The 16,502-nt window shown below is 41.5% G+C and overlaps 1 protein-coding gene across 6 annotated transcripts in view; it reads right to left on the bottom strand.

Moving 5' to 3' along the window:
* The window catches only part of axin1 (axin 1), a 39,111-nt gene that overhangs the window by 11,843 nt on the left and 10,766 nt on the right, over positions 1-16,502 (bottom strand). For all 6 annotated transcript variants that reach the window (XM_034089742.2, XM_034089743.2, XM_034089741.2 and 3 more), the window contains 4 exons: positions 14,204-15,175; positions 7,325-7,465; positions 6,251-6,347; positions 3,900-4,037 (listed from right to left, as the gene is read on the bottom strand). In XM_034089742.2, the coding sequence (XP_033945633.1) occupies positions 3,900-4,037; positions 6,251-6,347; positions 7,325-7,465; positions 14,204-15,099 (1,272 nt within the window). In that variant the 5' untranslated portion in view covers positions 15,100-15,175. The remainder of the gene's footprint in view (positions 1-3,899; positions 4,038-6,250; positions 6,348-7,324; positions 7,466-14,203; positions 15,176-16,502) is intronic.

The following is a 16,502-nucleotide window of genomic DNA, read 5'->3' as shown; positions in this document are numbered from 1 at the left end:
ATGTGTGTGGCGTGGGCCTGTGTGTTCTGTTACACGTTAAAGATTTAAGTTGTGTGTGATGAGTGATTGACACAACACATTATGCAATGTTATATGATGCTACTTGGAAAGATAAGCTCCAACATAAATCTCTCCAAGGAGACCGCTTGTGCAGAAAACAGAGAGGACACCAAAAGGAGCGGAAACAGCAGAGAACGTCCTATTTCTTAGATGGGCACAAAATCTGCCGGGAGACTTTCAAGTTTCTACATGGGTGAGTTTCATTTTGAAAAGGCTACTTCAGTTTTGGTAGTGTTACTATTTTCAAATGAAGTGGTAATAAGCCATGCATGAGTTGAACTGAGTTTGACAATAACTGAATAGAAGCAGAATTTACAGCAATAGTAATAAATAAATAAATACATATATATATACATGTACAGTACAATGTACATATATATATACATATACAGTACAATGTATATACTGCAATGAATACATTAAATGGGACGTGTGGCGCAGTGGTCTGTGCATCTGATCATCAGAACAAGGGGGGTGCTGGGGAACTCCAGTACGAAACCCGCTCCTGCCGCCACTGCGTCAGATGGACGGTGTGGCGCAGTGCGCTGTGCAATGATCAGATCAAGGGGTGAAACCCGCCGCTACTGCGTCTGTAAAGCCGTTGTGTCCTTGGGCAAGACACTTCACCTGAACTTGCTCCTGTGGGTATTGTCCACAGTGGTGACCATATGATATGTGTAATGTGTATTTGTAAAGCGCTTTGAGCATCTGGAAAAGCGCTATAATAAATGTAAGGAATTATTAAAGAAAGCCATACAAAACAATCAAAGACTGATGTTTTAAACCATTCCAGAATTTCTCAAGACAAGCTGACGGGCATCATCAAGTTCTACAAGGAACATGGCTTGGCCCCATGGCTTGGCCCCAAGGATGAGACGTGGTGACCAAAAGGGTGTTGTCCTTTGAAGACATCCAGCGAATTGTACAGTTCATTACCAACTTCGCAGATGTCTTTGCCATGCCACTTCCTGGACGGATTCCAGGGTTTAAGAGGACGGACATCAGTGTTCTACCAACAACTGAGACCAAGTCCTCTGTGTGGCGGAAATACAAGGTCCAGATGCAGGAGAAGGGTGGGTATTTTCTCATATCTTAATCTTGTTTTTTTACACGTGGAAGCCTCAATGGAAAACTAATGATGAGTAATCTAACAATGCTATCTTTGTCTTTAATCACCTTTCCAGGTCACCGTGCTGCTGGCAACAGCACATTTAGGAAGCTGTGGAAGCAGCTGACTCCCAGTGTCATTATTGGGAGGCCGATGACAGACCTATGTTGGTTCTGTCAGAAAAACAACATTGCCATCTACCGCAGCTCCAACCTTCCCGACTGTGTCAAGTCAGCGAAGCTCAGGAAGCAGGAAGAACACCTCCGCACCGTGGGGGTGGAGCGTCAGGCTTACCAGGAGATGGTCGCCAGCTGCAAAGAAACAGCTAGAGAGCTGGGTGTCAAATTAGGACCCAACCAACCCTGTAGCAGAGACATCACCATCCACTACAGCTTTGACTATGCACAGCAGGTGAGGTGTATGCATGTGATGAATGCGGTGATAATCCAGAATGTTTGGAATGTATCGATATGTATATTCACACATTTTTAGAATTAGAGTATAGATCACTCATTAGTTAATTCATCTGTTGGTCTGGTGTTACAGGTCCACTACCCCAGTGACCCTCTCCAGCCCGGGCCCATTTACTTTATGGTTCCCAGGAAGTGTGGACTGTTTGGTGTCTGCTGTGAAGGTGTTCCTCAGCAGGTAAACTACCTCATAGATGAGGCTCATTGCAGCAGCAAGGGTTCCAATGCTGTCATTGCCTACCTCCACCACTTCTTCTCCCAGTATGGGCTTGGGGAGAAAAATGTTCACCTGCACTGTGACAACTGCTCCGGTCAGAACAAAAACAGATACCTCCTCTGGTACCTTGCTTGGCGGTGCATGGTGGGACTCCATGAAGATATCTCCCTCAACTTTCTTATTGCTGGCCACACCTGACTGGTGCTTTGGCCTGTTTAAGCAGCCGTTCCGCCGCACACCAGTGTCCTGCCTGAAGGACATCAGCCAGGCTGTTTTTCCAGTACCGTCACTGGAGTCAACATCCCCCAGCTGGTTGGCAATGAGTCAGGGGAGACCTTCGTCAAAACAGACGACTGGCACAACGTCCTTTCCCCCAGCTTCAGACCGCTTCCAGGTATCAAGAGGTACCATCACCTACGCTTCACCAGTGCCGAGCCTGGAGTGGTCTACGCCAAGGAGTTTGAGGGTAAAGAAGAAGAGTCCTTCATGCTGCTACGAACAGGGTGCTTTACTGACCAGGAGGCACGTCCCACTGAACTGACCCCCCTGGGCTTGATGAAAAACGGCAGTGGTATCTTTTTGAGAAGATCAGAGAGTTCTGTACTGAGGAAACCAAAGACATCACCTGCCCCAAACCCTTAACACCTCGTCCTTAATGAGTGAGAGTGCATAATACATCACATGTCATTCTTCTGTAAATACTGTAAATATATATTTCAAATTGGTTTTAAGTACTGTTAGCTACTCTGTTGCTTGTTTGCTATTTTTATATTGTGTAGTATATTTATCTGTTCTGTTGCTTGTTGTTCACATGCAGCTTCTTTCTCTAAATTAACTTTTGTGCCAAATTATTCTAATGTTGTTATAGGTTAACATGCAATCAGTTCATTCAAGTATTTATTTATTCCAACTCTGTTTTCGATAAAAATTGTATATCGATGAGTGTGCACGTGGGTATGGGTGTGCACGTGAGTACGAGTGTGCACGTGAGTACGGGCATGCACGTGAGTACGGGCGTGCACTCGAGTACGGGTCTGGGTGTGCACATGGCCATGTACATGGGAATAGATGTGTGCGCATAAGCATGTGCTCAAACATGACCAAAATACATGTTAAATTGATGAGCGTGCACGTTGGTACGGCGTGCATGTGTATGCGAGTGCCCTTGTTCCATGTATTGATGTATGAAAGTGACATAGAGAGAACAGTATAGTGTGTGTGTGTGTGTGTGTGTGTGTGTGTGTGTGTGTGTGTGTGTGTGTGTGTGTGTGTGTGTGTGTGTGTGTGTGTGTGTGTGTGTGTGTGTGTGTGTGTGTGTGTGTGTGTGTGTGTGTGTGTGTGTGTGTGTGTGTGTGTGTGTGTGTGTGGTGTGTTTGTTTTTGTGCAAACAGCTTTATGGTTCATTTGAATAAATACCGAATAAACTTTGAAGGCCTTTTTCTCAAAATCATGGTTCGGTGACATTCATTATGTAAAGCGACGTATTTTGCTTAATATTTGGAGGACAAAAACAATAATGATATCATTAGAAAGCTAAGAATCTCATCTTTCCAACAGTGCATCAAACTCAGAATGTGTTTCAGGGTCGATGTGACAGAAAATGATAGAGCAGGTCACTTGTGTATTGGACAGACACAACTAAGCACATTTCTTGTATGTGTAAACATACCTGGCATAAAACCTGATTCTGAAGAATAGAGATTCCCCGCACTAGTTTTGTCCATTCTATTAACATCAAATCTAGAAAATGATCATCTGATAAATCCAATAAGAAATAGTTGGGTAAGGGAACCCGACTTTTCATTTTAATCTGGCCAACAATATTATTAGTTGTCATCAGTAGCCAACATGGCCCCATTCGACCTGAAGGTGATTCAAGGTCAGATCAAACACGTGTTCCTTTTTCTTCCTGCACTGCCTCAGTTGTATTATTTTAGAGGTAATTTAGGTACACACAGGGCTCTCATAACTCTTGTTAAACCAAAGTAATATAACAATGGTTCTGCGTGTGCTTTAAACAGTATATAACATGAAGTGAACATACCAGTCGTACTCTCTTCAGCCGCTCCTCCAGCTTCTCCTGAGCCTCTCTCTCCCTCAGGACGCCCTCCAGCCTGCTGATCAGCTCTGCAGCAAACCTTTCCGGCTCCACGTGGATATCCTTTGGAATCCGGTTAGTGCGCTGGGGGAAAAAAAAAAGGTCAAACTGTAAAAGCACTCTCCTCTGTCACTGCTGCATTTCTGTCAACACCATCTGGGCTTTTCCCATCCCTGACCCTTTACTCAACTCAGATGAAAGAGTTGAAACATTTAAGTAAACAGTGTCGAGTGTTAAGATCAGAAGGGGCACACGTCATAAATTACACTCATTTTAGGAAAGTCAAAATTTAAAGTATTTTGGAATAAGGGATGCAACATTATGTACCTTGATTATAAATAATGATGTGTCTGATAATCATAGATATTACGCTTAGATAATGTATTATTAAAAAGGCTATAACATGAAATAGATATCAGAATGCATGGTTAGAGATAAACACTATGGCACATTTTTACCTTTATGATTTTGTTAATGAATGGAATAAAATAGATGATCTTTTTATCGAAAATGCATATGGATTAACCCATACATACATTTCAAAATGCTGTATGTGTATACACCCTTACGGCCCCTACACACGGCGGCGTGCGTTGCTGCTTGGCAGTGGGTGTGTCTTGAGCTTGGGTAGTTTACGAGAGCAACAACCAATCACATGAATCTCTCCTGTCAATTGCATAAAAGGTTTTACATGTCACACTTTATATGATGAACATTTATGACATTAATGTCTATGGTGCTATTTTACGCAACATTCCATGCAGGCTAAATACTGTCTATGCCTGCTAGCTGTCCATTCAAACGAAGTACACTGGATATAAACTCCCCAAACAGGCGAAAACCTACCAGTTTCACCCACTGTCTCTGCCACCTCCCCCCATGCCTGGCTCCTCCGGTTTGTATCCTGGTAGGTGAAGAGGGACTGATCAAGCACCGGGTGATTCCCTACCGCTACGATTATTTTCTCCTCCATTTTTTGGCATATGAGGAAATGAACTGCGGTATGGCTCTCCCAGCATACACGCGGTTTGATTGGCTAGCGCTTCTACTGTCAGATTTGCATAAGCGGGATTTGATTGGCTGACGCCTCAGTCGAAGCGTCAAAAGTAGAACATTGCTCTACTTTTGCAGCGAGCACCGCGAGAGAAGCTACGCTTTGCTCCCACAATGCAGTTCGGCGAAATGTGACCTCACCCCATTCAAAGTGAATGGACAGAAGCGTTGAGTCAGCGCACGCCGCCGTGTGTAGGGGCCGTTATACGAACCGCCCTTAAAGACAGACATGTGGTTTTTCCTTCCTTGTTTTGTTTTCTGTTTCCAATATTTTGTAAAAACAATCAAAATGCAGCAATACTCAATACATATTAATGTGGAAAATAAATGCTACATTTACAACAACTTCAATGAACCCACAACCATTTTGTCATAGTGATTGTTTTGGGAGTTTTTCAACATTACGGAGAATGTATGCTGAACAAATTGATCGATGCCTCGGTGTGTCTGAAATAGAGGTTGAAGCTTCACTTCCCATCAATAGAGAAATCACCTTGCAAGCGTAAAGAACATAATATACATTCATTGAGCATGGCAAAAAGATTTCATAGTCGGCACTAAAAAAAAATTGTTTTATTTAATATTCTAACATAGGAAAATAAACTAGGAAGAATAGCAAGTTTCAGTTTAAATGACACTAATCTCTCCTTAATGAAGGGATGAGGGACATTTGTTTCCTAGCTAATAACGTGAGTATTTGCACTGCAGTCATAAAAATGCAAAGCTCCTAGTTTGGAGCCAGTTTAAACAAAGAAAAGGCTTGCAGTGACATTTAAAAAGATACCTACAAGCCCTGTCATTTCTCTTATTGCTGATGAAGGGATGTCATGATTAATTTGTTGGGGCAGGGAAACGTGCGAGTTATGCTTTGGGGATTTGTGCTCTACTACACAGTCAATTCATGCATCCTAATAGGACGCTACGTGTGGAGTTTTTAATTTGACTCTTTACTCCAAGGCCTAATTAGGGCCAGGGTTTTCCTACCAAGAGACAGGGTAAGCTGCAGAGGGAGGCATCAGGCTGTCACAGGGGAGGATTCATGTCTGCTAGGCTTCAGCACTCACAGCTTAGGAGAGCATCAAGCTACATTTAGACAGCTTTCTCTTTCACCATCAGCTATTCTTACACTCCATCACACGCCCTGTGACACTGCACAGCTCAAATATGCACGTCTCCGATGGTGCAGGCGAGAAAAATAAGAGAGGTGTAGAGGCAGAAAGTGAGAGAAGCCATGAATAACTCACTGGGATATGAGGTAGTGGCACTCGCCCATTTGCTTTGGCGCTTTCGTGCATCTCCCGGCGATGCTGTTTGCGGTATCTGTAGGGTGGAACCCCATCTCTGGAATTAACAACAAAGACATTTTCATAAAACATCCTCATGAATAAACAACACAGGCAGCTTTGAAGTTGAAGGCTTTTTTATTCTGCATTTTTTTACCCTACTAAAACACCTTGTAATTCTTGATAATCAGCGCAGCGGGACGGGCTTTCTCACAGGCGTATTGTGCACCACAAGTGGTCCGGCTGATTACAGTGACATGTTAACACTTCCATCAGGCTGTAAGTCCATGTGGGGTTTGGTCATGCTGGGTTTCACACTACACTGTGCTGGAAGCTCTGGACCAATTAGCTGATAACTGCCTAATCCATTTAGCTTCAAACACAATTTTTGTCCAGTTGTGCAAGCTTTGAAGTTTCTCATAATCCCCTCGTGCCATCTCTGAACCTAGAAAATATGATTTCTAAAATCTTCTTACTGCAGCACATGCCTGGTCTGCACGCTCAACTGAAATACAAGTTGTCCTGCTAGAAAGGATCCCATATGGTACAAAACATTGGGTGCTGGAAAAGGACACAATTTAAAGACTATGACTTTAAAGAAGTTGTTTTTTTAAGAAACATTTAAAACTGGTTTGTGTCTTTTATTTGCAAAAGAGGTCAGTAGGTTAGTAGTTTCATTTCTGTACACATGAATGATTTTACATCAGCTAGGAGTCCGTTTTAAGGTTTGCTCTTTAGCATTAATGATTGATTCTAAGCTTCTACTGGTTCAGATAACGAGCAGATGGGGCATACGTAGCTGCTTCAATCATTAAGGTTAGCACAGTTTAAAAAAATGCAGAAAGACTACACCCTTATTTCTGTCTTTGAGAAATGCTAACTTATAACACGTCTTCTTTTTTAATAACAACTGGGAAAACTCAGTATAATATTATTTTTGGTAATACAACTCGTACTACAGCCAGTAATGCAGCTATTCGTAGCATTTAACCACTGTAAGCATGCAATGTGTGTGTGACATGAGAAAATACGTACAGACTGCTGTCGGTGAGGGAAGTAGTGTCTGCGTCGCTGGACATACTCTGCTGCTCGCTGTCGATGGCGCTGGTGGCAGGAGCCATGGCATAACCAGTGTTCACATAGTACGGGTTGACAGGCTCACGAAATGGTGCAGGCCTAGACAAAAAAGAAAATACAGGAAATGCTGAGACAAAAGTAGAGATGGATCATAATTTCATAAAGTCTAAATTAAGAACATAGGGTATTGCTTTTTTAAAGGGGCCCTATTGTTCTCAATTTTAGGTTGATATTTGTATTGTGTGCCTCTACTGTGACATGTTTATATGCTTTAATGTTCAAAAAGGTATTTTATCAGTATTTCTTTCTCATACTGCCTGTGCTGCAGCACCTTTGTTCACCCTCTGTCTGAAACCAGAGCCCAGTCTGCACTGATTGGTAAGCTGGCCAGCTCTGTTGTGATTGGTCAACCACATATGGGGCTTTCACACCAACGCGGTTCCAGGGACGGTTCGGAGCTAGAGTCTGAAAAGCACCGCTTTTTCCTGTTCACACCGCAGCGGAGCCGCCTCTAAGCTCCGGAATCCGGTTCGTTTCAAGTACCAAAATATTGTCGGTCTAGAAGCAAGAACCGCATACGTCACACTTACGTCGGAGGGGGGCGAGATTAACCTGAGCTAACAGTTAAAGGGGATTACGGCAAATAAAAGTTGTAACAAGCTGTAGTGCTGAGCAAAGTGACTAGAACGCAACCACACACTTATACAAAAATAACACACTTTATAAAGTCAGGCAACACTAACCAGGCTTCGTGTGATTCTGTTTATTTGTACCTTACTTTGACCATCCGTTCGCCGTTATTGATCATTGTGGAGAGCAGGTAGACGTTTTGTATTATAGCAGCTATCGGATGGAATCAATACATGGGCTGCACAGGTTGTAATGTCCGACTATCACAAGTAGAATCATAATGAAAAATACGCCGGTAAAATGTGCCAGTAGAAAACGGCTTATGCCACAATAGGATAGCAACAACAAGTAGTCAAGGTAGTCAGTTTAGCTTTGGTTGCTATGCTAACATCAACCATTTTATACCAGAGAAACTTTAATAACAGCGTTGTGACGCCAAACAGCGTCAATTCATACTGAAACACATTCACTTAAGGGGAACTGGGGATATGTATCAGCTGCTTGTGTGACAGTCAGACAGTGAATACTTTACAGCGGCCGCTGCCGTGTGAGCTAACCCGGAGCTAACGGGAGAATAAACTCCTGTGGAAGAGCAGCCAGCACTGCAGCGGTCGGTAAACTCCGCTGAAACACATTAATAAACAATGAACCACGGCACTCTGGAGAAAAGTATAAGGTTGGAGAAGTCGTTATTTAATTTAATCTGGCTTCGTATGTTTAAAAGCAACACGATCATTGACCCGACACAGTCCCCCGTTGTTGTTGTTGTTGTTGTGGTGGTGAGCGCCGTAATGCAGTTGGGGCGAAAATCAGCGACGTAAACGGTGACATCATGACGCAGCAGCGGCAGCACCAGTCGGGCTCTGGGCGGTGTGAACAAAACGGGGGCTGAAAAGAAAAAACAGTTCCGAACAGGGCGTTCCGAGGTGAATAAGGGCGTCAAATGACGGCAAGACGCCCCGCCCCTGGCGGAAACACTGGTGGGAGCATTAGCCAATAGGAACGCGAGTGTTACATAGTGATGTCACTATTAAAAGATTATTGCTTGTGATGTGAAACTTTTTAAACAATTAAAATCTCAATTTTGTAATGGCATTAACATTTTAGACCTCAAAACAACATATATATTATCAACAAATATCAACACGAGACTCGTATCGTTGTTATTAGCAACACCAGCTAACCATTTAACATAACCTCATTGCTCAGCTTCTTATTCCTCATTGCCTGCAATTAGTCAGCCTTTCAGATTCGGCCACTTCCTGCTCCTCCTCTCTCTTTTGTTATTGCTTCTGGCATAACAGGCCTTATTTATGGACGACATTCTGACTTGTCACAGTATGAAAAAGCACCGGTGTAAATAATGAAATTAATGACGGCTGAATTCCATTTAGCTGCTATGATTACAGAGTCCTGCTATTGAGTATGCTGGCTCACTGTAACTCTCACTCAATGGAGGCGAGCCGTCATTACTGTTATTAGTAACATCTGTGCTTTTCAAAATGTATTCTGTAAAAAACCTACAGCCAGAGAAAGAACGGTATAGGTCTACCGGTTGTTTGCTAGCCAACAACTCATTTCATATTATTTCCACGGCCTCTGTGAGTACACCAAATTCCATACAATATAGAGTATTGAACGCTGGTGTATGACTGCGAGTCTTATTTGGATGCACAACCTTGAAGAGCGTCTACTATAGATATAGCATTCAAGCTTCATTTGTCAACCTTCTCACTTCTCACTCATTGACTTTGCTGAACACATTTCTAGCAGGGCGTTGTACACATGAATTAAAGATGTTAGACATTATCTCTTTTTATTCAAATTGGAATTCCCTGAAGCTTTTCTCCCTGTTTGGAATGCAGCAGCTCCCAGAGTTCAAAATGAAACCTTTGTGACCGACTGATTTTCATTAGCATCCGCGTTCAGCAACAGCGAATAATTACAGAGCCAGGTTGGTAAAGAGCCGGGACAAATAAAAAGTGCACTCTACAGAAAATGAGTTTTAAGTTGTGATTGTATGTGGAAACGTTTCTGATGAGGAGGAATGAAAGGAACTGACAAGGGAGAGAAGCAAACTAATCCAATCTGTCATCTGATGAAAGACAGATGAGATGATTTATTGAGCAGAATTGATCTGAAGCTGCAACACCGCTCACAGTTGTCCTTTCCATCTGGGGAAGATTTAGTTTGCATAACAAATAAATGAAAACAGTGGAGCACAGTTTCCGTCATCATATAAAATCACAGGACAGTCCCTTGAAAAATGGTTCAGTGCTGGATGTTTGTTCTAAAATGATTGTGTTGTTTATTAATCCTTATTGCTGCATAATATCCTAAGAGGAGACATTAAATACAATAAAGCGGTCCGCTGTTAGCCAAGTTAGTAGAGCATGTACTGGTGCTAGGTCATTAAAAACAATTAAGTAGTTTTATATTTGTATTAATTCCATTAAAAAAAATAATGAAATAGCAATATAAGAAAAAATTAAAATACCTAGTTTTCCATCCTAACAAGAGCCTTGACATATTTGTATGTATTAACTTGCATAAAGAGAATTTAATCTAAAGACAAGGTAGCTGTGTTTTGTTAAACTTGTTTTTATATATGCATTTTTTAAAGACAATGGCAGCAGTGTCCTCAGTTGCCCTCTATGTGTAATGAAAACTTCCACATGCCATTCCTTTCCGTCTCTCTCCGCAGAGCCTGCTTCTCATTGAAATCAAATAAACAATGTGCCTAAAGGGCAAATAAATGTCATACAAAAGAAAATGTATTATGTATTATTATTGCTAAAGGACCAGTACCATAAGTGGTCATCCATATTGTTCTATCAGGCAGGCGTGCAGATTGTTAGGACCCTCAAAAGATTATTTAATAAGGAAGCAACAACTTTCATTAAATGACAAACTGGATGAATTATTGCTTTTGAAGTTTACAAATGACTTGGAACGAGAAAAAAACGGAGCTGTACAGATTTCAAAAACCTCCCCAAACATCAATGAATGTATCTCTCTCTCTCTCTCTCGTTTGAATTCTAAAAGCTGATCTGAAAGACTATTTAATGTCTTTTGTTTTGCCCGTCTCAGAAGAGATCAGACACAACTGATGGAAAATGTAGCTTCAAAAAGAAAAACTGCTGAAAGGCTTTTAAAAAAATGAAGTGTGCCTTTCTGTAATTCCAGCCAAATGTTTGATAGCTGAAATAATGATGTGAAAATACACACAATAACTGTGGGTTACGCTCTAATTAAAACTGTAGCTTTCTCTTATATTTTGGAGGACATTTCAAGCAAACAGTGATCTCAAGCGAAAATGGCCTTTGGTTATGTTTTCAAAGAAAGAAAAAAAATCAAACGCAAACAAGCAGTTGGTTCTTCTTGCGTTGTGCAGATATAAGCCAAGGAAGCAGCATGCCAAAAGTGAAGAGCATCACGAAAAGAAAGCAGAATTCCACAGCTTCTAAGATAACGGCAGGACTGATTTCAGTTCAGATTTAACTGGTCAGATTTGTTTTGTATGCATTGTGTTCAGTGTTTCAGTCACACTGAAGTGTCTTATCTGGAAGGTATTGTATTTCTGTCAGCTGATCTGAATTCCTGTCCTCATAACACTGGTGCTGCAGGAGTAGAGGTCAAATAAGGGAATATTTTCAATTTGAGGGACAACATTATTGTAAACTATACTATAGCAGAACACATATAAGGATCTTAAATCCCCCTTTTGAGTTTAGTTTGCAACATGTTGTTTTGATGTTTTGTTTTTTTAATTGCAATTGGCCTTAATCCTCAGTTGAAGATGTAACCTTGTCACACAATAAGCTTTAAGCTTTAATCAGCTGGGATATTAGCACAATTGTAGTAGCAAGCAGATACTTGTGTTTTCATTAAGATCCTTGGTTGTTCCACTTTCATTTGCACATGTTTGTAGCTAATGCTTAGCCACTCATTTGTTTAACATGATGAAATGTTCTTATATGGGAGGATCACAACAAGCATTCAGATTAGTCAGAGACGTTTAGGGTCAATCTGTGTCATTCTACCGGCTGCTGTGAATTAAGCCCGGAAGAAACAGTACGGATTAAGACCGGTTTTAGACACGAATTGGTCGCCCAAACTAATTTTAGAATTGGGCCAGATTTCTGCCAGATGGGCTGTCATTAGACGTGCGGTTTTGGGGGGGTCACAACACCTGATTAATTCCTTTGGGGGGATTTCGGTTGGCCGTCTGCTTTCCTGCAAGGCTGTTGTCAAAAGATTTGCACATAGTTTCACATATTTCATTTGAGTTAACATGGTTGAAGGAGAAGTCAAGTTATTTTAACAAACCTTTAACTGGACCAGAGTGTCCATGTGAGATTAGTGTTAGTAGTCAAATCAGTGGATGACTGATAACAATAATGATGACCAAGTTAAATATTCAAGTGTCATAACTATATGGCTGTGAGTCATCCTTCAGTACTCTAAAACTGAAGCAGCTAAAGGTATTTTTACCATCTTTAAATGTATACACCTGTGAATTTCCTGCTGTGAAATGCTAATGGTCTGCTGTGATAAGGCTTCAAACGTTAAACATTTACATTACATAAAGCATTTTTTTGTTCTTAACTGTCCCATGCAATAGTAGAAATGGTCATAACTGGTGTATGTGCAAGGTGTAACTTAAGTTGAAATAAGGGTATATTCATGCCAACAATTACAATTATATATATATATATATATATATATAACAACTATAAATAATCCATTATGATGCAACAGTCAGCAAAAGTGCAACATTATGGGGAGGCGTGTGGCGCATTGGATAGAGCCTTGGTGTTGGGATCAGGGGAGCACAGGTTCAAACCCCACTGCAGTCAGCATGTCGTTGTGTCGCTGGGCAAGACACTTCACCCCAAATTGCTCTTGAGTATGTAAGCCACTTTGGATAAAAGCGTCTAACAAGTAACATGTAATGTTGTAATTATGCAAAGCACCAGCATTAGGTTAAACAAATGACTAACTGGATCTGCAAGAATCACAAATGAACGCAAAAAGGCAGAAAAGTCGGTCATCGAGAGAAAAATCTAACTGAATAGCAGGCGGTCATTCTGTTAACAGCTGTAACCTCTGCATTCATACTGCCGCATTTAAAACAATTGATCAATGACTGTAATCCTAGTACAGCCCTCTTTAACTCTGTCCACGTGTGTCTAAATGCTTGAAACCGAATAAGCGTTTCTCAGAATCGACCGACCATTAGCAGATACTGCATAGCCAAGGTTGTGACATCTGGGAGAATCGACTTTGACCTCTCACGTTGAGAGAGTGAGAAGCATTTTAAATCAGAGAGAACATTATTTCAATCCCGCTGTTATACACATACGGACATAACACATTGCACTGAAGCACACAAAGTCACTTGCAATCCAAGTTTCTAGACCATCTGCTGGTATTGGTAGGTTGAGTTAAGTTGAGGGCTTTAACTCGATTTGGAGAAAAAAACATTACTTTTGTATATATTGATTCTGATAGTGTATGAAATATAACACATTTCCACCTTTAAGGAGCACATTGATTTTAAAGTAATTCAATATGAAGCAAATGTTCATAGTCATGTAAATGTATATTGTCAGAAATAGGGTGTATCCAATATTTAACTATTTAACTACAGCAGTCCCTGTTGCAATGTCTTCCTTTTTTTATTTGTTTAACAAGATTGTCATCCGAGTTAATACTATATTATAATAGCTACCAAATCAATATGAATGGCTATGGCATTAGAAAACAAGTTTAAGACCTCTATATATTAAATAGTGAAACATAATACTTAAGTTATTAAAAGAGAAACAAATCAGTTTTCAGGGTAAGTGCTTTCGGAAGGCTCTTCTTTAAACATAGGAGATTCTGAACTCTTTTTCCTACACAACCCTGTCCGATGGGAAAACACGAATCCCCCAGTACCTGCACAAGAAAAACCAAGAACACTACTTCAAACTTCGAACAACAAGTTAACTTCCACCGCCTCTGACATTTCCTCCGAATGCACCTTCTTCCTCTCATCTGAGCTGTCTCTGGTGCTACACTCACACTGTTTTCATCTCAGACTTCAAGCGGCGTTCATGGTACTGTGGGGTTTCAGGTTTATTTCTAATTCAGCAGTTTGCAGAGAGTAAAGCTTTGCAGTTAGAGGTGAAGTTTCTTTTTTAGATAGCTGGGAGGATTTACCTGTACTCGTGACTGTCCTGGAATCTGCTGCTGTTGGCAACACGCTGCGGGACTGTCTCCATCAGCAGCTTCTGGGTAAGCCGGTTGCTCGGTGTGAGGTCACACTCGGGCTGCTCCTCTGGCTCCTGGTCACATCTCCACTCCTCGTCTTCGTTTAAAGTCGGTAAATAACCCGACAATCCCTTTCCGTTCCCAGAAAGAGAGCTGTGATCGCTGAACAGCTTAGGGCTCTCTCCACCTGTCCGCGTATTTTCCAAATATATGTCAGACTTCAGAAACAAGGGATATGTGTTGTCCTCCATCATAGTCTGTATCTCAGTCTGAGCCTGGTCGAACATTGCAGGGTCAACGTGAAGTTTCATGACGCAGTCTTTGATGAAGGACTTGGTGGCCGGTTTAATCTGTCGGGAAACAATCCCATTGTTGTCCAGGATGTATTTCTTATAGATGGCTTTTGCCAACTTGACTTTCTTTTCCTCGTTACCCTCATTGGCTTCGAGTTTGCGGAAGCCACTGCATGCAAACCAGAAGTCCAACACGTCTGCACACTCCTCCTGCTTGAGGAACGTCCTGAACAGGTGGATGCCATCTTGGTCATCCAGGAGGGAGTGCAGAGATTCGGCCCACTTTAAGTAAGGCGGAGTAGGGGAGGCACTTCCCTCCGGCTCATAACCAAGGTCCAAGTCGGGGCGCCTGGGTGTAGCCACAGACGACTCACATTTGAGGCTCTCGTTCTTGGAGGAGAACCCGAAGTTGCTGTACTGGCGCCCATCACTGCACACCAGCTCACCTTCTTCCCCTGGAACTGGAGGTCTAGGAGCATCCTCAGTGAAGCTGCCTCCCAGGTCTGCTAAGTAGTTCCTGTTGTCGCTTATGCTCATAGTCCCAGCATCCATAAACCACGTCCCCGTAGAGCCCACACTGCACAACGATTCGATCCAGACCTCTACTTATTCCACTGCAAAGAAACTCCTGCAAGGGGGGAAATAAATAATGAGACACAGCTTCAGCACATCACTTAAAGGTAGAGTAGTGCTAGCCTTCACAGAATGGTACTACAAGAAGATATTTTAAAACTCGTTCTCAGATTAATGATAAAGCACTCTCTTCAGTATAAATTGATAAGGTAACAAAAGGTCAATCTACATGTCCCATATTCGCCATACGCCTGGTTTAAAGAGGATTAGTACCTCTAAGTGAATATTGCATGGTTCGCATTTTTATCAGATTTTCATGATAAACTCAGTTTGCAGCTGACCATTAAAATGAATGCACTTCCTGCAGATTTGTAAATGTGAGACAATCTAATGCAAACCACTAATGCAGTACAAAGATTATGAACTGGTTTACCTTGTATTGCTATGCATTATGCACAGTATGCTTATAATATCAGCTGTTTACACTCCAATAATGTGACATATTTTGCTTAATATTTGGAGTATAAAAAACAATCCTGATATCATTAGAAAGCTAGGAATCTCCTCTTTCCAACAGTGTATAAAACTCAAAATGTGTTTTCGCGTCAATCTGATTTCGATAGAGCAAGTCACATCTAAGGAATACAGTGAACCAACATTTGATAAGGTAATCAATACAATAGAACAACCGTCACAAAAACACATTTCAGCACAAAAATACAAAGAAAAAACTTTTCCTGCACTCAATCTGTATCAGCAAATTCTGCATAACATCTGCAAGCTTAAGCAGACATTGAAAGCTTACAATCATTTGGTTTATACTGTGGTTTGATAGTCTAGAAAGTGGTTTGATGGTCTATAATTGTGCCGCACTGAGTCACATTCTGAGTTATGTGGGAGTGTTGTGGTAATCCAAGCCCAGAGTCGTGGCTTCAGTGCCGCCTGGCCCTGGAGGCAGCAAATCTACTCGGCAGCAGTGTGAATATGGTGTAGTGGTAGTGTGCAGTAATATCCTCTGATGTATATGCACAAGCATAGCATTACTTTACATAGCTACTGCAGTTACTTCCTCTGAGATTTACAGTATGAACTCAATAATGAAGAAGTCTCTCTTCTATTAGCTGATATGAGCAGTGCTGCAAATTATACTTTATTGATCCTTGTATCGTATTCTCTCTTCATTCCCCTGCCTGGGCCCTCTGCAAAATAGCTTAAGATTTTAAGGGTTGAATGTCTCCTTCAAGGACATGTCATTGTCCTCATGTGTTTTCCCTGAGCTTTCTTGCTAAGCAACGAATAGTTGTGTGTATATCTCTTGCTAAGCAACGCATAGTCATGTGTATATCTCCACCTCTAAACACTGTACATTCAGCTCATCATTA

Source organism: Pseudochaenichthys georgianus, chromosome 8, assembly GCF_902827115.2.
Source record: "Pseudochaenichthys georgianus chromosome 8, fPseGeo1.2, whole genome shotgun sequence".
Classification (NCBI taxonomy): Eukaryota; Metazoa; Chordata; class Actinopteri; order Perciformes; family Channichthyidae; genus Pseudochaenichthys; species Pseudochaenichthys georgianus.
Note: the sequence above shows the minus strand (reverse complement) of the source record. Positions and strands in the feature narration are given on the sequence as shown.